General features: G+C 45.9%; 1 protein-coding gene across 1 annotated transcript in view; it reads left to right on the top strand.

Moving 5' to 3' along the window:
- The window catches only part of LOC147104524 (protein tyrosine phosphatase domain-containing protein 1-like), a 73,252-nt gene extending 51,168 nt beyond the window's left edge, over nucleotides 1–22,084 (top strand). Inside the window, exons 8-13 of the mRNA XM_085962189.1 lie at nucleotides 2,175–2,312; nucleotides 7,961–9,199; nucleotides 9,848–9,921; nucleotides 9,984–10,163; nucleotides 19,244–19,354; nucleotides 20,942–22,084. Coding sequence (XP_085818315.1) covers nucleotides 2,175–2,312; nucleotides 7,961–9,199; nucleotides 9,848–9,921; nucleotides 9,984–10,163; nucleotides 19,244–19,354; nucleotides 20,942–21,046 — 1,847 coding nt within the window. The 3' untranslated portion in view covers nucleotides 21,047–22,084. The remainder of the gene's footprint in view (nucleotides 1–2,174; nucleotides 2,313–7,960; nucleotides 9,200–9,847; nucleotides 9,922–9,983; nucleotides 10,164–19,243; nucleotides 19,355–20,941) is intronic.
- The last annotated feature ends 2,263 nt before the right edge of the window (nucleotides 22,085–24,347 follow it).

A 24,347-nucleotide genomic window follows, 5' to 3' on the forward strand; every position in this document is an offset into this window, starting at 1 on the left:
AAACTTGAGGTCATCCAAAACTCGGTTGCCCGAGTCCTAACTCGCACCAAGTCCTGTTCACCCATCACCCCTGTGCTCACTGACCTACATTGGCTCCCGGTTAAGCAGCGCCTTGATTTCAAAATTCTCATCCTTGTTTTCAAATCCCTCCATGGCCTCGCCCCTTCCTATCTCTGTAATCTCCTTCAGCTCCACAACCACCACCACCCGCCCCCCCCGCCCCCCCCGCAAGATATCTGCGCTCCTCTAATTCTGTCCTCTTGAGCATCCCTGATTATAATTGCTCAAACTTTGGTGGCCGTGCCTTCTGTTCCCTAGGCCCGAAGCTCTGGAATTCCCTACCTAAACCTCTCCACCTCGCTATCTCTCTTTCCTCCTTTAAGACGCTCCTTAAAACCTACCTCTTTGACCAAGCTTTTGGTCACCTGCCCTAATTTATCCTTATACAAAAGCAAAATACTGCGGATGCTGGAAAGCTGAAATAAAAACAGAAAATGCTGGAAATACTCAGCAGGTCAGGCAGCATCCGTGGAGAGAGAAACAGAGTTAACGTTTCAGGTCAATGACCCTTCGTCAGAACTGGAAAAAGCTGGAGATGGAACAGGTTTTCAAGCAAGTGCAGGGGCAGGGAGAGGGGGGAGGGGAGGAAAGAACAAAAGGGAAGGTCTGTGATAGGATGGAAGGCAGGAGAGATTAAGAGATGGTGCAAGGCAAAAGGAGATAGTAATGGGACAAGTTACTGGCAATCAGTAACTAGTGGTGTTCCGCAGGGGTCAGTGCTGGGACCCCAACTCTTTATAATCTATATTAACGATTTGGAGGAAGGGACCGAGTGCAACATATCCAAGTTTGCCAACGATACAAAGATGGGAGGGAAAGCAGTGAGTGAGGAGGACATAAAAAACCTGCAAAAGGACATAGACAGGCTAAGTGAGTGGGCAGAGATTTGGCAGATGCAATATAATGTTGGAAAGTGTGAGGTTATGCACTTTGGCAGAAAAAATCAAAGAGCAAGTTATTATCTAAATGGAGAGAAACTGCAAAGTGCTACAGAACAAAGGGATCTGGGGGTCCTGGTGCATGAAACACAAAAAGTTAGTATGCAGGTGCAGCAGGTGATCAGGAAGGCCAATGGAATCTTGGCTTTTATTGCAAGGGGGATGGAGTATAAAAACAGGGAAGTCTTGCTGCAGTTATACAGGGTATTGGTGAGGCCACACCTGGAATACTGCGTGCAGTTTTGGTTTCCATATTTAAGAAAAGATATACTTGCTCTCGAGGCGGTTCAGAGAAGGTTCACTCGGTTGATTCCAGAGATGAGGGGGTTGACGTATGAGGAAAGGTTGATTAGGTTGGGACTCTACTCATTGGAGTTCAGAAGAATGAGAGGCGATCTTATCGAAACATATAAGATTGTGAGGGGGCTTGATCGGGTGGATGTGGTGAGGATGTTTCCACTGATGGGTGAGATTAGAACTAGGGGGCATAATCTTAGAATAAAGGGCTGCCCTTTCAAAACTGAGATGAGGAGAAACTTCTTCACTCAGAGGGTAGTAAATCTATGGAATTTGCTACCCCAGAGAGCTGTGGAAGCTGCAACATTAAATAAATTTAAAATGGAGATAGACATTTTCCTAGCAGATAAGGGAATTAGGGGTTATGGGGAGAGGGCAGGGAAGTGGACATGAGTCTAGATTCAGATCAGCCATGATCCTATTGAATGGCGGAGCAGGCCCGAGGGGCCGTATGGCTTACTCCTGCTCCTATTTCTTATGTTCTTATATTCTTAAGAAACAAAAGATGGCTCTAGATGAAGTGTAAATGGCACTGGCAGAATGAAAGACAGCTGCCATGTGGGAGAGAGAAGAAAACATTTTTATTTTAAATAAATGTGGCTCAGTGTCAAATTTTTTGTCTTAAAATACTCCTGTGAAGCGCCTTGGGACATTTTACTACGTTAAAAGGGCTATATAAATACAAGTTGTTGTTGTACTGTACTGTTGCTGGAGTATTACACTGTGCCCCACAGTACTGCATTGACATTACACCACTGCTACAGCAGACGTCGTGTACTTAGCCATTGTCATGGATTCTGGCCCCGTACACTCTACGTGTGGCTGCAATGTTTCATCAGTATTTTGCACCAACAGTGACAATGCTTTGCTTTGTTCTAGTTTATTTCTACAATTTCATGTGGAAAGACTATGGAGTGGCATCTCTAACCACCATCCTAGACATGGTCAAGGTCATGGCATTTGCTCTCCATGAGGGGAAAGTAGCCATCCACTGCCATGCGGGTCTCGGCAGGACGGGTAAGATCCAGTATTTAGTGTTTGTGTTTGGTACAATACGGTAAGATTCCTCTACAAACAGGAACCAGATCATGTGGTGGCTTAGACACTGATCATTTACTTCTGGGATCACTCTAGCTCAGACTGGGATGAACATCTCATCTCATTGCAGGTTTGGCTAGGTGAGGAAAGCAGCATTGCTCCCCCCGCTCAGGCCTCAGGTTAAAATAGCAGAGACGTAATCGGAGCCTGATCTGCATATTTAAAGAGGACCCTACCAGCTTCGCCACCTGTAATTTAAAATTGCAATCAGTCAGATCGGGCTGGCAAGGAGTGGGCAAGTCCCCCGCTCCATTTTAAATGACCCTCCACCTGGTTTCTGCCAAGCGGGGGGATTCAAACCAAGGCCCAAGTTTTTTAATTGAATCTGGGCTGCTGAAGTTTTCTCTGAGAATCTCCAGGTTTCGCTAATATAAAATGCCACGAATCGGGCCAGAACTTCGGGTCCCCACGGGTGAGTACGCGCTGGGTACTCACGCGTAGGCCCAACGAAAGTGCCGGTTTCGTGCATGCACTGCGCATGCACGGGAAACCGGAACTTCTGTTCCCTTGAAAGAAGGGGTTCACAGGTCGAACGCGTGCACCGGAGAGGCAGCGCGTATGCTTGGAACTTCTGTTTTTTTTGCAGGTTTCTCCGGGAGGGTAAGTCTCCAGGAGCTACACTTGTAAAAAGCAATCACAAGGCCTGCTTTTAACAAGGTAAGTGGTGAATTAAGTTAAATTAAAACATTTTTTCCACAGGTTTATTATTTTTAAATACTTTAAGGAAAGGTAAGTTTATTTTTAGCCCCATTAGAAACTGTAATTAACTTTTTCAAAAATTTAAATTATTGTTTAAAATAGTTATTTTATATAATTTATAGTTATTTTTAAAACGTGATGTTTTAAAAAAATTTATTTGAAGTTTTGGGGCTGAATTGTATTCATAGATTTGACAGCTCTTCCTGTCAAATCTATGAATACAGATTCCCTGCTATCATTGGCTCTCTGTGGCCCATGTGATCCCAGGGGACGCTTCAAACTAACTGCGCCCCCGGGATACGCAAGCACTGCGCGCCGGCAGCTGGAGGAGGCCCAGGATCAGAATCCCACGCGGGCCCACAGCACAACGGCCGGCACGCTAGGTGTCTGGGCCATTATCTTACAGTGGTGTCAAGTGGAGGCAATAAATTTTCCTACAGGGAATAAATTAGAGGGAGAGTCAGGAGTGTGATGGAATACTCTCCACTTGCCTGGATGAGTGCAGCTCCAACAACACTCAAGAACCTCGATACCATCCAGGACAAAGCAGCCCGCTTGATTGGCACCCCATCCACCACCTTAAACATTCACTCCCTCCAGCACCGGCGTACCGTGGCTGCAATGTGTACCATCTACAAGATGCACTGCAGCAACTCGCCAAGGCCTCTTCGGCAGCAGCTCCCAAACTCGCGACCTCTTCCACCTAGAAGGACAAGGGCAGCAGACGCATGGGAACACCACCACCTCCAAGTTCCCCTCCAAGTCACACACCATCCTGACTTGGAAGTATATCGCCGTTCCTTCATCGTCGCTGGGTCAAAATCCTGGAACACCCTCCCTAACAGCACTGTGGGAGTACCTTCACCACACAGACTGTAGCGGTTCAAGAAGGCGGCTCAGCACCACCTTCTCAAGGGCAATTAGGGATGGTAATAAATGCTGGCCTTGCCAGCGACGCCCACATCCCATAAAACGAATTAAAAAAATATCCCCCCCATATCCCTACAGGCATTCTCACACATTTCCTGCCAGCCTGTCAGCAGGTCACCTGCTCTTAGCCACAGTTGGTAAGTTGCTGAGGCTCAGGCAATCAGTCAGTTTAAAAATATACTTTGTACGCTCGCATCTTGTAGTGGGCACCAGAACATACTCAATCTATTGCAGAGAAATCTGCGTAATCTCCATGTCAGTACTCCATGAACAGCTATAGAAGTCTTGCATTTATATATCGCCTTTCACAAACTCAGAATGTCCTAAAGCATTTTACAGCCAATTAAGTACTTTTGAAGTGTAATTACTGTTGTGATGTAGGACAGGGGTTCTCAACCTTTTGTTTCCAAGGCCCCCCTCCAGTGTTATAAAAATTCCACGGACCCCCTGTAACACAAGTATTTTTTCTGTATAAAAATTAGTTATTAGTAGCTCCATTACACCTTACATAAAGAAGTTATTAAGTCCTAAATTTAAATGGGGGGAAGGGTTTCTGGATCAGGAAACCCCGCTCACTGTCTCTGTACTAACCGATTATGTTATACACTATTTTCTCTGCTCTGATATCTGAGATATTACCTGTACTAATGGGCTGTACTGTGTGATATTGTGTCTGCTCACTGGCAGGGCCAACATTTATTGTCCATTAATAATAAAGCAAAATACTGCAGATGCTGGAAATCTGAAATAAAAATGGAAAATGCTGGAAATATTCAGCAGGTCAGGCAGCATCCGTGGAGAGAGAAACAGAGTTAACGTTTCAGGTCTGACGAAAGGTCATCGACCTAAAATGTTTCTCTCTCCACAGATGCTGCCTGACCTGCAGAGTATTTCCAGAATTTTTCATTTTTTATCCTAAATTTACATTATGTGCCCATTTGCTGCCCAAGGTCTGCTACCCATCAACCATTTGTTTAACAGGAGGAACAAGCGCAGTGCTCACTACAGGCTCGTTTTGTGCTCACTCAGTCGGACTCGACTAAAGTTCCAGGTCCACGTCCTCCATTTCGGAAACAGAACTTCCCTCTTATTTCGATACCAAACCCCAACATGGCTGTGAAAGCCAGCAACTTGAATTAACAGCACCAGTAATGTCGGAGGCAGATGGCATGAGAGAAATGGAGAAATAAACAGGGCCCTGAGCGACTTTACCCACCCAACCTCATCGCCATAAATCCTTTAGTGACCCTCTTTCCTACTCCCCAACCCTTTCACAAATAGCTGGCGGTATCATAAAGGACATGAACGCCCAGACTAGGCCTATCCGTCCGTCAGAGAAGAATATGGCCATGAAGATAATGCTCTGAGTCTGAGATACGAGGAAAATCGTGATAACGCCTTCAGCTATTTTACTGTGCACAATTTTGATCTCCTTACCTAAGGAAGGATATACTTGCCATAGAGGGAGTGCAACAAAGGTTCACGAGATTGATTTCTGGGATGGCGGGACTGTCGTATGAGAAGAGATTGAGTAAACTAGGCCTGTATTCTCTTGGATTCAGAAGAATGAGAGGGGATCTCATTGAAGCATACAAAATTATTACAGGGCTTGATAGGGTGGATGCTGGGAGAATGTTTCCCTTGACTGGGGAGTCTAGAACCAGGGGCCACAGCCTCAGGATAAAGAGTAGGCCATTCAGGACTGAGATGAGAAGAAATTTCTTCACACAGAGGGTGGTGAATCTTTGAAATTCTCTACCCCAGAGGGCTGTGGAGGTTCAGTCATTGGGTATATTCAAAATAGAAGTCGATAGATTTCTGACTAGTAAGGGCATCGAGGGATATGGTGATAGGGCCGGTGAATGGAGTTGAGGCAGAAGATCAGCCATGATCTCATTGAATGGCGGAGCAGGCTCGAAGGACCGAATGGCCGACTCCTGCTCCTATTTCTTATGCTCTTAATAACTCAGACTGAAGACATTGAAGGAGTGAGTGACACCGGACCCAATTATTACGGCCTTGCTGCAGGCCCAGAGGCTGAAAAGTCTCTTTTTCTTTCCTCTCCCCATTCGCCCCCCGCCCCCCCAGCCACCCCCAAGGCCACGTGGCGCGCGCACTCTCTCCATTGACGATGCTCAAAATGTGCAAGCAGCTTACAAGCGACAGAGGGTGGCTCCGCACGAGGGGAAAGAAAAGGGTTGAAAGTAAGGCTCACACTACCTCGGGCCACGCAACGCCAGACTAACTCACGGGTTTCCCCAACTCCGCTTTTAATCACCCGGAAGAGAAGGTTATAACTTCCACCATTTTATTTAATAGTTGAAAGTGACGAGTGGTTTATGAACATGGAAGTGATTAGGGCTGGATCAAAATAAAAACTTACCAAGGTAAATACTGCTGTAAAAGTCAATGACATGCAAAGGGACTCATCTAAGCGTTCAAATGGTCTCCAACAGTAAGAACCTGAATTGAATGCGCATGCACAGTCTTTGTACAGCTGAAACTATCCCACTCGTCTCAATATACAGGGGAAACTACTGCGGGGAAAAATTTGGTTGATTAGCGCCTCCTGTTAGTACCCTGAGAGGGTGCTAACGGGGCACAAAGCAACTAGCGCCCAGGCACGGCGATATTTGCACCGCTCACGAAATTGACCAGACATTTTGCGGCGGCGCTAAACACTACCGCCACGATCTCCTGCGCCCGCAGATCGTGAAGTCAGTCGAACGTGCAATGCCCCGGACCGGATATTGAGTGGTGCCCCCTGCCTTTCCGCTTGCCGCTAGCAACGACAGATAGAGGGGAACATTTAAAGGCAGCCGCTTCCTGCCTTTTTTTGTCGGCGACATTTTTGCACCACGCATTCTGAGAGAGAGAGACTTCTGCAGAGATTCAACGCTGTGTGAAGGAGTTTTGGGTACTGAGCAGCACTTTGCAGGTTCATTTTGATTTGACCTTCCTTGCATCGATTTACAAGAGACTATGGGGGGCTGCACTCTGAGCTCTTTCCCTGGGCCTCTCCATTGTTCTTTCCAGCAGATTTGATGTACAGGTCTCTCCAGGCCGAGATTCAAGGCTGCAATGAGCAGGGTGTGGCTGGAGAGCAAGATCGACCCTCCCCTTTAAGAACAAGCCAGCACCAGTGTGTCTGTGTTCCATTACTAACTGACATCACATGAGCTTCGCCAGTGCTCTAAGGTAGCACCTCGCTCCTCGGCGTTAGCGCCAAGAGACGTGTGTAGCGCCTGATTTAGCGCTCAAATCACCTCCAGGGGCAATAGAAGCCAAATTTGCAGTCGGAGGCGATAATTAGTGCCAGGTGCTAAACTTTGCGCCCGGCCGATAATTGCGCCCCAAACAAGACGATACCGAATTTCTCCCCCCTGATGTTTATGCCATAAACATCAGTAGCCTTCCTTGGATATTGATGGGACAAACCAACTGATGGACCCCCTGAAATCTTCTTGCTGACCCCTAGGGGGTCACGGACATTGGTTGAGAACTCCTGATGTAGGAAACGCGGCAGTCAATTAGCGCACAGCAAGATCCCACAAATAGCAATGTGATAATGACCAGATAATCTGTTTTAGTGATGTTGGTTGAGGGATAAATATTGACCCAGAACACAGGGAAGAATACCCCTGCTCTTCGAAATAATGCCATGGTATCTTTTACGTCCACCTAAGAGGGAAGTTGGGGTCTCGGTTTAACATCTCATCTGAAAGGCAGTGCAGCACTCCCTCAGTACTGCACTGGAGTGTCCGCCTAGATTTTGTGCTGAAGTCTCTGGAGTGGGACTGGAACCCACAGCCAGGAATAGCAGCATCACGCAATGCTCCCTGCCCTCTGCTGCTAGTCTGGTTTGTTATTATATGTGTGTATAAATCCCTGGGCTGGTTCGTCATTTGTCCTCAGTCTCTCTCTCTCTTTGTCTGCAGGAGTGCTAATCGCCTGCTACCTGGCTTTTGCGGCGAGAATGAGCGCTGATCATGCCGTCCTTTTTGTACGTGTCAAACGGCCCAACGCCATTCAGACTAGAGGTCAGCTCCTTTGCGTCAGGGAGTTCACCCAGTTCCTGCAACCTCTTTGGACCGTGTATGGACTGTGCAACTCCGCGGCTCACCCTGCAACCCTCAATCAGTATCTGGAACGGCAACGCTACCTGCTCCACGGCCTCAAAGCTAGACAACTAAAGCACCTTCCCAAACCCATTTACCTCATCTGCAGTCGTTTAAATGGGCTTGCCGAATGCAAAGAGCCTGAGCAAAGACGGTCAAGGACTAACTACAGTATCCAGGCACTATCCAATGAGATACGAGAAACCCTCTCACATCTTTCTGGAGATGATGTAGAAAAGGAGATACAGAATCAGGAATCCAAGGAACCAACTTCTTTACAAAACAGCTTCTCTCCAGAAAGGACTGTTCACAAGTTTCCTACATCAAAACCGCCAACACCCCTCAAGAAGAAGCTAAGCTACAGTGATTCTGATCTGAGACATATCAACTTCATCTTTCTAGAGGACAATAGACCATCATTCATCAGTCAGAACACCTCAGCTCTTAAATTGAGGCAGGAAAGTCATGAGGAGCAAAGAAGATCTCAAAAGTTCTCTGTGGTCAACCATATGCAAGGGAGTGCCCCAGTGCAGATGCATTTTGGTCATCACTCACACAGGCCAATGGTAGATTCGAGGTCTTCAATACAAGTGAAAAGGCAAAGGGAGTTCAAACGCAGCCAGACTATAGCAGATGCCAGTCTTCTGCAGCTGGAAAAGCCCATTAGACTTCCTCTTGAGCTGTCTACTTTGCCAGTAATTAATGTCCATAGTCATACTGACCATTCAGATTCTGGCTCAACAACTTGCGATGTCAGCGTCCAGACAGACCAAGCAGTCTCGGGGTTAGAGCTCGCAGGAAACCCCCAACCTATGTCTCTGGAGGGTGGCTGTTCAACATCCAGTGGAGAACACATCAAGGTTCCATTGAAACCTCCAGGTCACATCAAAAGCCAAGAGCCAGAATCACATACAATTTGCCGCATAAGCATGTGTGAGCCAGCGGCAGTGTCAAAGCATCTTGCTGTAGCTCATTCTCTATCACACAGCCTTGGCGTCGGTGAAGAGAAGTGGCAGAGGGTACTAAGTTGGCAGGTAAGCAAATTTAACAAAGAACATTGTTTTTTACATTGAAGGTGGGGCTTCCAGTTTAAGGATTAAGCCTACAACAGATGTTCATGGCATTGAAATAGGAATCCAAACATTAAAAAAAGTACTCCGCTATCCTCCTCCAATAACTCAATTGATCAGTGCATCACCTACTGTGGAACTGAGCATCTTGCCCTCCAGGCAGCACACTCTGTCTGGACACACTTCTCGAAAACGGCCACTTGACTGAGCTATCGGAAGGTTGTCATCGGCCAATGAACTGCACCCCCAGCATAACTCAGTGCAGGTGAAATTGGGCTTTGCCAATAGAGTAAAATGAGCTCATTGCAGTTCAGTGGTTGGAGGGAAGGGGAGTGGAAAACACCAACATGCAGCATCCTGTAAGTGGTAAGAGGAAGATTCAACCTTTACAGGGAAATAAAGAAAAAAACAGAGGGATGGTCACTCCAGGTTGATGTTGTGCATTTCCTAGCAGCTGGTTAAAAAGAGACATTGGCTCAGATCCTGGAGCGGGTACCCTCTCAGTCACACAGAGAGTGCAGCATGGGGAGGCCACAGAATGGAAAACAGGAGGAAATATTATTTTGAAGCAAAAAAACACACCAGAAAGCCAGACCAAAGACCTGTTATTGTATTATTGTACTTGTGAGATTTGCAGTAAAGCATGAGCACATGGACATTGCTGGGTCTAAACAAGCTAGTGGGTTCTACAGAAGGTTAAAATTAGGACCAGTAGGTAAGGTACTGCTGTAAGCATTTGTTTAACGTTTTGTATTTTTCCCACTCAAATGCAGCAAGATCTGAATTCCTCTGAAGAATCCTGGGAGCGGCTTCAGACTGAGGAGGACCCTGTCATCCTGAGCGGACTTCTTTGGTCCTGGCTTGAGCAGCTGAAAGAGCCTGTCCTATCAGGATCAGACTTACTGCGCTTGACAAACGCTCACACAACCAATCCTCTGGATCTCCTAGAGAAGGTTGGTTTGCTACCGTCACTGGGAGATTGATTTAATGACAAGTTCGGTCTCCTTTGAGACGACATTAGTTGTGATCTAAGACCGCGCACAGGGTGGGCTGCAAGAAGGCTGTCATCATCCACCCCCTGGAGAAGGTAAAGCTCTGGGGAGCCTGAGTTTGCAAGGGGCAAGAGATCTAACACAGTGCTTCATGGACTTTGGGATTGCTCGATTGAACTGAGTAAAGAAGCCACTCAGGTTAGATTTACCTTTGTGAGTGGCAGGTTCTTTGATGTAGCTAACTTTTCTTGGTTGGCTTTTCTCTCTCCCTTCTAAAATTGTCTTGCTAATTTTTGTATCCATCAGGTTGAGGGAAAATTGGTGCTGTTAATGGAATGCTTGTCTACTTTTGGCCCCTAGTGTCATCATTGAGCATTCATATGGTACAGAATAAAGCTCACTTTATTCTGCCTGAACATCCTCGATCCTTTACTGTATCCTTCAATGACATTTCCCTTCCAAGACCAGCCAAAGTGAGACGTCTAATCTGCACCAGATTATAAGTATCCTTTTATACATCAGATTTACACCTACTATGACCTGCGAGAGATTTTCACCGGTCAGGGATACGACTGATTCTCTAGCCTGCAGCGTAGCACCATTTGTTTTGCGAGCTACTAATTTAAGCCGGTTTTACACTGAAACATCCGTACGAGCGAATTTCCGATGGTTTGCATTGCTTCTGAGATACATCCACCGAGACCTGCTGCTGTTCATTTACATAGCTCTTCCCCCCCCCCCCCCCCAAGCAAAAGACCAACTAATGTGAGCTTCCTGCATTTATGCCAGTAATGCTCTGGCATAGATTTACACCCAAAAATGTAGGCGCAGAACAGGCTGAAGTAATCAGATATTGACATAACTGAGATTTCTGGTGTTTGATAATGATTTTATTTGCATTTTTTTTTTACCAAGACCTGCACTATACGTCATAGAAACTCACTTACAGCACAGAAGGAGGCCATTCGGTCAGTCATGCTTGTACTTAACCAAAGTGCTGCCAGTCTCAGAGCACCCAAACATTTTTGGACCCCCCTCCACGCATTCAGAAGAACTGGCCTCACCAATGGGCACATCTCTGTTCTGTATAATAATGGAAGAGAAGCAGCAGAGGCAAGAGGCTGAGAGCAACGTGCCATCAGAAGACAGCAGCCCACTCCCTTAGGGAATTAACCTGATTGTGACATTGCATTTCTGCTTGTTTCATGCCGGTTTTTACATTCCAGCATTTGACCGAGTGTGGCATCAAGGAGCCCTAGTAAACTTGAAGTCAATGGGAATCAGGGAGAAATCTCTCCACTGGCTGGAGTCATACCTAGCACAAAGGAAGATGGTTGTGGTTGTTGGAGGCCAATCATCTCAGACCCAGGACATTGCTGCAGGAGTTCCTCAGGGCAGTGTCCTCGGCCCAACCATCTTCAGCTGCTTCATCAATGACCTTCCCTCCATCATAAGGTCAGAAGTGGGGATGTTCACTGATGATTGCACAGTGTTCAGTTTAATTCACAACTCCTCAGATAATGAAGCAGTCCATGCCCGCATGCAACAAAACCTGGGCAACATTCAGGCTTGGGCTGATAAGTGGCAGGTAACATTCGGGCCACACAAGTGCCAGGCAATTACTATCTCCAACAAGCGAGAGTCTAACCACCGCCCCTTGACATTCCACGGCATTACCATCGCTGAATCCCCCACCATCAGCATCCTGGGGGGGTCACCATTGACCAGAAACGTAACTGGACCAGCCACATAAATACTGTGGCTACAAGAGCAGGTCAGAGGCTAGGTATTCTGCGGCGAGTGTCTCACCTCCTGACTCCATAAAGCCTTTCCACCATCTACAAGGCACAAGTCAGGAGTGTGATGGAATACTCTCCACTTGCCTGGATGAGTGCAGCTCCAAAAACACACAAGAAACTCAACACCATCCAGGACAAAGCAGCCCACTTGATTGGCACCCCATCCACCACCTTAAACATTCACTCCCTCCACCACTGGCGTACTGTGGCTGCAGCATGTACCATCTACAAGATACAATGCAGTAACTCACCAAGGCTTCTTCGGCAATACCTCCCAAACCCGCGACCTCTACCACCTAGAAGGACAAGGGCAGCAGGCGCATGGGAACACCACCAACTCCAAGTTCCCCTCCAAGTCACACACCATCCTAACTTGGAAATATATCGCTGTTCCTTCATCGTCGCTGGATCAAAATCCCGGAACTCCCTCCCTAACAGCACTGTGGGATCACCTTCACCACACGGACTGCAGCGGTTCAGGAAGGCGGCTCACCACCACCTTCTCAAGGGCAATTTTGGATGGGCAATAAATGCTGGCCTTGCCAGCGACGCCCACATCCCATAAATGAATAAAATAAAGAGCTCCGCAGAAAATCTGGACATATTCCTTTTGGCAAGATTGGTGTAAAAACCGGCATAAATTTTGACGTAATTTATATATATCTTTAGGAACAAATTCTTATACATCATCATCTTATCATATCACATCATCTCAGCTTGTTATTGTATCCAGGATACCACATGTCTGATATAACATACTCATGTGATGTCATAATGTAAGGAGGAGATTGGCAGCGAGAGGGATAAATATCCTGGGCCAACCATATCCAATAATGCAACTTCCAGTGTTCTTTAAACTGATTAGAAACAGTGCCTGGATTTTCCTCTGATTTACTATCTGACATGGGGCAGTACAGTGCTGGAGAAAAAAAGAGTGGGAAGGCCTTCGGCCAGGATCCCATCCCTACAAATGCCCATCAAAGTTTTCTGATGCCCCCTCCATGTCCGTTGCCCACACATTGGCTGCCCTGCTTCAAGTAAATTCTACCAGTAGCTTCATCCCCCACTGCACTTTCTTCCAGGTCTGCCCCTTTCTCGCTCCGTGGAAACATTGCAACTATAAAGGTGGTGTTGTCGGTATCATCAGGATGTCCCAGAGGCAGGGGGAACCTGTGCCAGTCATTATAGATGGTCTGTGAGAAACTGCAGGTAAATTGTGTTCTTGACTGGCAAAGGCAGTTAATACCTTTTGGAGAAAAGTTCTCTATGAATATTCTGGTGCCAAATTTTAAATTATTGCCGATTTTGAGGAAATGTGGAGTTCCCACTTGGAATTCTCTGGCTCCTCTGTTTTGCGGAAAAGGGCAATGAGGATCAGGAAGAGGATAATAAGTTGGAAGCCAAGTGAGCCCACCACCTAGTTGCCATCTAGTCGCTAGCCGTAGATACCCATGGGAGTGTGTACAAACCAAAGAGGTCATTCTTTGATTTTTCTGAAGGCACTCACTATGTGAGAAGACTGTGCTTCCCACCAGAGGCAATAACCGAGTTATACCAGCAGCTTGCTCCAGACTTGCAGCCTATTTCAACCAGTCGCACAGCCCTGTCTGTTGCTGTAAATGTAACAACAGCTTTGAATCTTTATGCAACTAGATCATTTTGGGCAGCTTTGGATAACCTGAGTCACATTAAAGAAAGACTTGCACTTACATAGCGCCTTCATGACCTCAGGACATCCTAACGCGCTTTACAACCAATTAAGTACTTTTTTTTGAAGTGTAGTCACCGTTGTATTGTAGGAAATAATATGTCAATCAACAGTGCACCACTGCCTCAAGAAGGTCACAGAACCAGTCCCAGGACAGTGACAGGGTAACACAAAGAATTCGACCCAACACAATCGTCGCTAAGCAAAAGGAAAAATATCTGTCATATTGGGCAGAAACAACAAAAACCCAAAGCAAACTCAATTGCTACTTGGCCCTAAACAGACAATACAACATAGCTGATTACCTGACCATGGTAAAGGATAACAAACTGAGAAGAACCTTGACAAGGTACAGACTTAGCGAACATAGCCTAGCGATCGAAAAAGGCAGACCAGGCTGCCAAGAGAAGACAGGATATGCTCTCACGGCAGTCAGGGAGTAGTTGAGACAGAGATGCACTTCCTCACAGCCTGTGGAAAATATCAGGGCATCAGAGAGAATTTCTATCAAAAATTCTCACAAATATGCCCTGAATTCAGAAATCTGACTGACAACCAAAAACTCCCATTCCTACTGGGGGAGGAGAGAAGCTGTGTAACACTGGCGGCACACTATGTTACAGCTTGCCATGAACAGAGGGACAACCAGTAAACTAAGACAAGAGTATATATAAACAAGGCGAAAATATATTTATAAACTCAGGGATATACCTGTTTATACACTGTATGAATGGAACCGCGTTTATGTGTTCAACCATAAATGTATTTTGATGCTTTGGCAACATAAGATGTACCTTATCATGCCAATAAAGCGATTTGTATTGTATTGTATTGTCTGTTCAGGCAGGAATCGCTGATTACATTATCTACCAGAGACCCAGCAAAGCAGAGTCGGTGTGCATGTGGCTATAAAGGCTCTGTTTGATTATTATGAGGGAGTTACTCGATGCTGGAGAGGCAGTAGTAAATTGAAAACAAGCCAACATGGTGCGACAAATCAGTCACAGGCCACTACGGAATCATTAGTCTCACTTCAGTCTGGTGTAAAATAATGGAATGGATTATCAGGTGTAAACTTGAGGATTATCTGCACAATAATAACAGCAGTCAACATGGACTCAGAAGGGAAAGATCCTGCCTGACTAACCTCTGATTTTTTTGAGGAAGCGAATGAAGTGCAGTAAGCCCTGCAACATGTTGAACCTAGACTTCCAGAAGGTATTTGTCAAAGTTCCACATGAAAGTCTACCAGTTAAACTCAAAGCTGTGGGGGATTTACAATAAATCTTGGGAATGGATAAGAAAGTGGCTTAATGGTAGAAAGCAACAGCTATTCACTGAGGAGTTACATCAGGGTAGGGGGAATTACAGGGTAGGGGGTCCCAGGGATCAGTGTTGAGAGTACGCCTATCTAATTTATAATTGTTTCTAATTTACACCAATGTCATAACTGAGGAAACCACCAGGGCACACTGCAGTGCAGCGTAGAAAGTGTCTTGCACACTCTTCCTAATGATGGAGATAGCAACAGATATGAAGGTGTCGAGGTCACACTGCATCTTGGCTATTAGGTAGGGTCTGCAGCCAGGGATGCAGAGGAATAGCTCTGTTTTCCTGAAAGCTATCCACCCAGTGTTTCAAAGAAGGTGAGCACCAGGGAATGACACACAATGAAATATTATGGGTGCTTCCTGGCTAATGGCCACTAATGTGCATGATGATGTTTCTGTGGTCAGATATCACCTAAATGTTAGTTGAATGCAAACCCTTTCCCTTTATGATGCCCATGGGATTGATATGAAGACCCCTGATACCCACATGGGTTCCACGTGTGACTGTGCATTTGAGGCAATCCTGTCATCCAGTGAAAATTCAGCCCCTTGTCCAGTTGATTATTTTCCACAGGAAAAGTGATGCCCTTTCCCAACATAACATTTTCCTCATTTCCCTGGTACATGTGTGCACTGCAGACGGTGTGGTGTGGTAGTTTGGGGTGGCTTGGAAGGAAGCAGTAGTGTGAAAGATTCATGTTGTAGTAAACTTCACTTCTATGGCAGTGCCATCCTTGATCGAGATGTTGTGTGCAGGTTATTGTGCAGAAAATGGCACACAGCTGTGGCAGCTTGTCTAGTGAAGTGAAAATGGTGACGACAGAACCCCTCTCGTATGTCTAGGTAAATGCATAGAAGTTACAATACAGAAACAGGCCATTCGGCTCAATCAGTCCATGCCAGCATTTGCCCTCCAGGCAAGCAAATGGTCCTAATGCATTTACCCATCCTGTTCCCATGTCCCTTGAACCTATTTTCCTTCATCCACTGATCCAATCTAATCTTGACTGTTGACATAGTTTCTGTCTCAACCACTGATCCTGGATCCACAGCCTCAAAACTCTGAGTAGATTAAAAGATATGACAGTAGAAAAGCAATGGCAAACATTTAAAGAAATAATTAATAATTCACAACAAATTTACATTCCCTTAAGGAATAAAAACACTAGGGGAAAAATGGTCCAACCGTGGCTAACAAGAGAAATTAAAGATAGTATTAGATTAAAGGAAGAAGCTTATAATGTTGCCAAAAAGAGTAGTAAGCTTGAGGATTGGGAGGCTGAGACAGGAGAAATTATAATGGGGAGTAAGGAAATGGCAGAGAAATTAAACAAATACTTTGTGTCTGTCTTCATAGAAGACGACGCAAAAAACCTCCTGGAAACAGTGAAGAACCAAGGGTCTAGCAAGAAGGAGGAACTGAAAGAAATTAGTATTAGTAAAAAAAAGAGTACTGGAGAAATTAATGGGACTGAAAGCCGACAAATCACCTGGACCTAATAGCCTACATCCTAGCGTTTTAAAACAGGTGGCTATAGAGATAGTGGATGCATTGGTTGTCATCTTCGAAAATTCCATAGATTCTAGAATGGTTCCCACAGATTGGAAGGTAGCAACTATAACCCCACTATTTAAGAAAGGAGAGAGAGAGAAAACGGGGAACTACAGACCTGTTAGCCTGACATCAGTGGTGGGGAAAATGCTAGAGTCTATTGTTGGAGACGTAGTGGCAAGACACTTGGAGAGTGGTAATGGGATCGGGCAGAGTTGGCGCGGATTTGTGAGGGGGAAGTCATGTTTGGTGAATCTGTTGGAGTTTATTGGGGTTGTGACTGGCAGAGTGGATGGGGGGGGGGACCAGTGGATGTGGTGTATTTGGATTTTCTTGGGGCATTCGGTGGGGTGCCACACGGGAGATTGTTGGACAGGGTTGGGGCTCATGGGATTGGGGATGGTGCACTGGCATGAATTGAGGATTGGTTGACAGACGGAGGGCAGAGAGTTGGAATAGACGGGTCATTGTCGGGTTGGCGGGCTGTAACTGGTGGGGTGCCACAGGGGTCAGTGCTTGGGCCGCGGATGTTCACAATCTGTATCGGTGATTTGGGTAAGGGGACTGCGTGTACTGTGTCGGGTTTGCTGTTGGTGCAAAGCTGGCTGGGAGTGGGAGTTGTGAAAAGTATGCACAGAGGCTTCAAGGAGATATAGTGGGCAAGAACATGGCAAATGGAATATAATGTGGAGAAATGTGAAGTTATCCACTTTGGTAGGAAAAATAGAAAAGCAGAGTATTTTTTAAATGGTGAGTGATTGGGAAATATTGGTGTTCAGAGGGACCCGGGTGTCCTTGTACACGAATCACTGAAAGTTAACATGCAGGTACAGCAAGCAATTAGGAAAGCAAATAGTATGTTGGCCTTTATTACAAAAGGATTTGAGTATAAGAGTAAAGACATCTTACTGTAATTATATAGGGCCTTGGTGAGACCACACCTGGAGTATTGTATACAGTTTTGGTCTCCTTACCTAAGGACCTGCCATAGAGGGACTGCAACGAAGGTTCACCAGACTGATTCCTAGGATGAGGAGAGATTGAGTAGAATAGGCCTATATTATAGTTTAGAAGAATGAGAGGTGATCTCATTGAAACATACAAAATTCTTACAGGGCTTGACAGGGTAGATGCAGGGAGGATGTTTCCCCTGGCTGGGGAGTCTAGAACCAGGGGGCACAGTCTCAGAATAAGGGCTTGGCCATTTAGGGCTGAGGTGAGGAGAAATTTCTTCACTCAGAGGGTGGTGAATCTTTGGAATTCTCTACCCCAGAGGGCTGTGGCTGTGTGTTGTTGAGTATATTCAAGATAGAGATCGATAGATTTTTGGATATTAAAGGAATCAAGGGATATGGGGATCGGGCAGGAAAGTGGAGTTGAGGTCGAAGATCAGCCATGATCTTAGTGAATGGCGGAGCAGGCCTGAGGGGCCGAATGGCCGACTCCTGTTCCTATTTTTTATGTTCTTATATAAAAAAGTTCCTCCTGCCATCTGTTCTAAATCTGAGCTTGCAAGATCACATTTCGTTGTTCATGTACTTGTGCATTGTACAATGACAATAAAGTTGAATTATTATTATTATTATTATTATTATTTAATCTTGTAAAAATGGCCCCTCATTCTTGACCACTCAACTACTGGAAAAAGTCTGCTTCTATCTATCCTATCCCGTCTACCAAACTAGCGTATTGCCCCATAATCCGTGTTGTAGCTGGATAGGGTGTGACCAAAACACTTCAGGGGCCATTTTACTTGCATTAATTTTTTGGTACATTTCGAGCCATTTTCCTTCATCCCTATTATGCAGTGCATTTAGAACCTAATACCTCTGGCAACCCCTGCACAGGGACCACATTATCAGCACCACTGCGTATATAAAAAGTTTATCTTGTCATTATCACATTGCTGTTTGTGGGATCTTGCTGTGCACAAATTGGCTGCCGCATTTCCGACATTACAACAGTGACTACACTCCAAAAGTACTTCTTCATTGGCTGTGAAGCGCTTTGAGACATCCGGTGGTCATGAAAGGCACTACAGAAATCCAAGTCTTTCTTTCTTTTCTATTATATAGTGGATAACACACAGTGCATATTATAGAGTGAATAACACAATGTATCTTTTATATGTGCTGGTGAAATCTGCCTACTGCTATTATGGGAATTCTCATCAGTAAAATCAGCTGAGTTTTCAGTGTGGGCAGTTGTGCCACTCCCAGTGTAGTACTGAGGGAGTGCTGCACTATCGGAGGGTGCCGTCTTTCAGATGAGACGTTAAACCGAGGCCTTCGTCTGCCCTCTCAGTTGGATTATCCCATTGCACTATTTTGAAGAAGAGCTAGGGGGTTCTCCCTGTGTCCTGCCAATATTTATCCCTCAACCAACATCACTAAAACGAACGATCTGGTCATTATCAATTGCTGCTTGTGGAACCTTGCTGTGTGCGGAACCTTGCTGTGTAAATTGGCTGCCGGGCTTCCTACATTACAACAGTTACTACACTTCAAAAGTACTTCACTGGCTGTAAAGAGCACTGGAAAGTTGTGAGGTTGTGAAAGGTGCTATATAAATGCAAGTTCTTTCTTGCCTTTTTTGTAATTCTGCTTTTAAATGCAAAATATAATTTGAATGGTCCCTCCTGGCTGTTTCAGGGACAAATTGAAACCCTCCTGTGTGTAATGGACTGCATTGCTGTGCTGAGGGATATACCTACCGAAGTGGAACAGCGTTTACTGGGCCGCATGATCCAAGCCTTCACCTGGGTAAGTCAGCTGACATTTGGAGCCGCAGAAACGTACGACTGTGCGAGACCCGAGATTTCCTGCTTCCTACGAGCGGTGAACAAGTAAAGCTTTTGGAGTTTTTATTGCTATAATGATCTTGCCCTCAAATTTCTTCACTTCCCCCCCCCCCTTTAATGGTACCATTTGTGAGTTATCCATCCAACCTCATCCTGCTTATGTGGCACTCTGAGCCACAGCCCCCATTAATTCTGCTCCACCCTTGTCCAGTGACGAGCAATATTCAAGCAGGTGAGCTGCCAGATTTAAATGTTGTGACCTTCCTTCCCAGGTTATTATGGAGTTAAGCGCAAACTATTCTGCTGTCTTGGAATATGCTCCTAGCCAACTATTATTCTGTTTAGGCTAGGGTTAGTGATATCAGTGGATAAATGCTTAATGCATTTAAAGAAAAAAGGAAAGATGTGCATTTATGTGAACAGATAATCTGTTTTCATGATGTTGGATAAATATTGGCCAGGAGCTGCAGAAACTGCCCTGCTCGTCTTCAAAATAGTGCCATGGGATCTGTTACATCCATGAGGGGCAGAGGGGGCCTCGGCTTAATGTCTCATCCAAAACACGGCACCTCTGACATAGAAACATAGAAGATAGGAGCAGGAGTAGGCCATTTGGCCCCTCGAGCCTGCTCTGCCATTCAATGCGATCATGGCTGATCATCCAAATTCAGTACCCTGTCCCTGCTTTCTCCCCATACCCCTTGATCCCTTTAGCCTTAAGAAATATATCCAACTCCTTCTTGAATATATTTAATGAATTGGCCTCTACTGCCTTCTGTGGAGAGCCTGGAGAGTCAGCCTGGATTTTGTGCTCAAGTCTCTGGAGTGGGACTTGAACCATCAACATTCTGACTGAGAGGTGAGAGTGCTGCTACTGAGCCATGGCAGATACTTGGGGCGGGGACCATCCATTTATTTGTATAAAATACCCGTCTGCTACTATAATAGTGACATTAGTGACTAGGGTACAGTAGCATAGTGGTTATGTTACTGGACTAGTAATCCAGGCCTGGATTAATGTTCCAGTGAGTTCAAATCCCACCACAGCAGCTGGGGAATTTAAATTCAATTAATTAAATTAATCTGGAATTAAAAACTATTTCAGTAATAAATGGTGACCATTAAACTACCTGATTGTCATAAAAACCCATCTGGTTCACTAATGTCCTTTAGGGAAGGAAATCTGCCATCCTTACCCGGTCTGGCCTATATGTGACTCCAGACCCACAGCAATGTGGTTGACTTTTAACTGCCCTTTGCGGTTCAAGAAGGCGGATCACCACCACCTTCTCGAGGGCAATTAGGGATGGGTAATAAATGCCGGCCTTGCCAGCGACGCTCACATCCCATGAACGAATAAAAAAAATATTAACCTATTTATTTTAGATATGTAAATAATACATAATGATTTCATTGTCATTGTTTCTTTCCAACTGTGTGACAATTGTATTGTCAGAAAAGCACTCAAATGATACAGTAACACGCACCAGAATGGAGAATGTTTTGCTGGGAGGATTGAGCCAGATGATTTTCTTGTTTTTAATTGCAGATGAAGCCTGATGAAGGTTTGCAATGCTCCCTTCACAAGGACCTGAGAAACATATTACAGAGTGTTATAAAGAAGAAAGCAAACAGCAACACGTTGGCAAAATAATGTTACCTTCTCCGAATGCAGTTTCCTTGTTCATACGAACCACAGTGTACTTGAATGACTGATGATGTTCCGTCATCATTTTGCACTGTCAATAAAACACTTTCCACAGCTGCCATTCTTAGCCTGAGTGCTCATTCAATTCCTGCTGTTGCACTGTATAAATGGAACGCTGCAATAATCCGCCTGCTTTTATATTTATTCTAAAGCTCCTCAGTATAAAAATGACTTGCATTTATATAACACTCATGATGTACAGGAACCAGGGTTGGGCACACGTAATGCTGCAAATACCTGAAGCTCCAGGGCAAAAGTATATTTTGTTTATATATTTTTTAAACCCATGTTTTCTTTCAACTTATTTACACAACTTGTCATGTCAGTAAAAATAAGCAAAAACAAATAGTGGTTCTCAAATATTTTTACAAGTGGATGAATAAATCTAAAACTCTCAGGCTCTCGTGTCCCTCTAGCCAAGGATAATGAAAAGAATGCCCTTTTGACCATTAGTGTATAGCTCTCTGTCCTCGTTCCCTTCTCTCTCTTTCCTTTTCTGGCTCAAACATTTTTTCTAGTTAACTCTCCCTCTCCTTCTCTTATTCACTGTCTCTCTTTCCTTTTCAGGTTGACTTTCAGCACTTTGGGATGTCCTGAGGTTGTGAAAGGCCCTATATAAATGCAAGTCTTTTTGTTCTTTCCAAACTTGAGACGCGCTGTTTCTTGCATGCTCAGTGTCCCACCTGTCTCAGCTGATGTGGAGAGTGTTTTCCAAGCTTGGCTACATCCAAGATTCCAGGAAAACCAACCTTGACTAAAGGAATTTAATGGAACTGCTGCAAGTCTATGCTTGCCAGAAATTTTGGTAATTACTACCACGAAGGCCTATGAAAGTGGTGTTGGCGAAATGTAAATAATTGTGGGTTGTCATTTAGCTTAACTGTGCCTTGTTAGTCCCATGCTTTGGTAATGTTTAAAATAAAAACTGGTTTTCACTGAATTTACCCTGGTTCAAAATAAAAACTGGTTTTCACTGAATTCACTCTGGTTCAAAATAAAAACTGGTTTTCACTGAATTCACTCTGGTGTTTTGGACTCTATGGGCCAGATTTTCAGTGTGCCGTGAGGCGGGCTTTCAAGCGTGCGGGAGGCAAAAATCCTGAATTCGGGGGTCCTGACACCATTCCGCCCAAAACCCACCTCCACGTAAGTTTCAAGGGAGGCGAGTACCTGCCCCGCACTGGGACCCGCCGACCCGAGGCGGGAAGGGATTAGTGCCAATTTAACTGCCTGTTAACAGGTAGTTAACAGGCAGTTTTTAGCCTAATCCCTATTTTGAGGGGTGTCGTATGGGATTCCCGATGGCTCCAAACCACGCCAGGTTAGAGCAGGCGGGCCGTCAGGTTGAAGGACTTGGAGGGGTCGCGATGTCGGTGTTCAGGTGAGTGATGGGTGCATGAGTGCAAAGGCAAGTGTGTTTGGTGTGTCTAAAGTGTGTAAAGAAGTTTTACTTACCTGTACTTACCTCAACAGCCTTTCTTCCTCTAGGCTGCGGGAGTCCATCACTCAGAACTGAAAGCTGAACGGCTGCGAACTGTCAAAAGTGACAGCCTTTAGCTTTGAGTGCCGGTGACAGTTCTAACTGAGTCTGCGTAGAAGGACTCAGGTTAGAAGTCAGACTGTCAGTGTTTGACAGCTTCAAACAGCTGTGAAACACTGATATTTCATCTGTCAAAAACTCTTGACAGATGAAATTTCAGTCTGTGATGTCACCTGTTGCTGGGTGGCCCTTAATTGGTCTGCTGAGCCCGCTGGGCGGGCTCAAGGTCAATCAAGGGAAAATCGCATCGATTGGCCGGACGTCGATGGAGGCGGGACTAAAACCCGAAAGTTGTAGCCCCGTCTCCTTCCCTCTCTTTTAATTCGACCAAAAAAACAAATTCACAAATAAGGTGACAAAAACCCAATAACCCTTTAAAATAGCCCTCCACCAATCAAATTAAAATTTGGTTGTCCCGATTAATTATGCACTCCAGTCCCCGCGGCGCCCACCGGTCACGAAAAAGCTCGAGCGTGCCGGCGGACACCGCGTGCTCCATCTCTAGGGCCACCCGGGCGCGAACATGGCCACGGAAGAGGGGGAGGCAATCCGGTCGGACGACCCCCTCGCTCGCCCGCTGCCAGGACCAATTAATGGCTTTCTTGGCCAGGCCCAGGAGCAGGCCCACGAGGAGGTCCTCCGGCCCGCCCGCCCCCCTCCGCACGGGGTGACCGTAGATCAGGAGCGTGGGACTGAAGTGCAACCAAAATTTGAGGAGCAGCCCCCTCAAAAAATGGAAGAGGGGCTGCAACCTCTCACACCCCATGTAAACGTGAAAGACGGACTCCTCCAGACCGCAAAACAAACAGGCGGTCTGGGAGTCCGTAAACCTATTTAAAAATCTATTGCACGGAACTGCTCTGTGCAACACCCTCCAGGCCAAATCCCCGATAGAACAAGGGAGGACTCCCGCATAGAGAGCCCCCCATTGGGGACCTCCGTCTCCGTCCGGAGGTAAAACGGCACGCCACGGCGTGTCCGGACGGCAGGCGAAGATGGCAAAGTGGAAGGTGTGCAAGAGCAGCCCGTACAGGAAACCCCTCCGCGCAGAATGAAAAAGCACGGAGGGTATTTTCCCGTCTCCTTCCCGACAGCTTAAGGAAAATCCAGCCCTATTTCTTTCCTCCTTAAAAAATAAAAATTGACTTTAAAAGGTCCTAGCACGGAAAACAGCTGGGTGCCCAACGCTGAGACCAGCTCCCATTGTCAATGCCGTCAACGGTGTTATTATGGACGGGTCACATTGTCCGCATGCCCGATACGAGACTCCCAAAACAAGCGCTCTACTCGGAGCTCCGGCACGGCAAGAGAGCCCCAGGTGGGCAGAGGAAACGCTTCAAGGACACCGTCAAAGCCTCCTTGAAAAAGTGTAACATCCCCACCGACACCTGGGAATCCCTGGCCCAAGAACGCACAAAGTGCAGGAGAAGCATCCGGGAAGGCGCCGAACACCTCGAGTCTCTTCGTCGGGAGCAACGGAAGCCAAGCGCAAGGAGCGTACGTCAACCCAAGCACCCCACCCACCGTCTGCCCCAACTGTGACAGAGACTGTAGGTCCCGCATCATTAGTCACCTGAGAACTCATTTTTAATGTGGAAGCAAGTCATCCTCTGTTCCGAGAGACTGCTTAAAAGAAGAAAAAGGACACTGGTCCCCTGCAACATTGCAGCCTTTCTGCCCCGAACAAAGATGGCGATTGCGTCGCGC

Source organism: Somniosus microcephalus, chromosome 19 (genome assembly GCF_052327205.1).
Source record: "Somniosus microcephalus isolate GS21.2 chromosome 19, FLI_Smic_1.0, whole genome shotgun sequence".
NCBI lineage: Eukaryota > Metazoa > Chordata > Chondrichthyes > Squaliformes > Somniosidae > Somniosus > Somniosus microcephalus.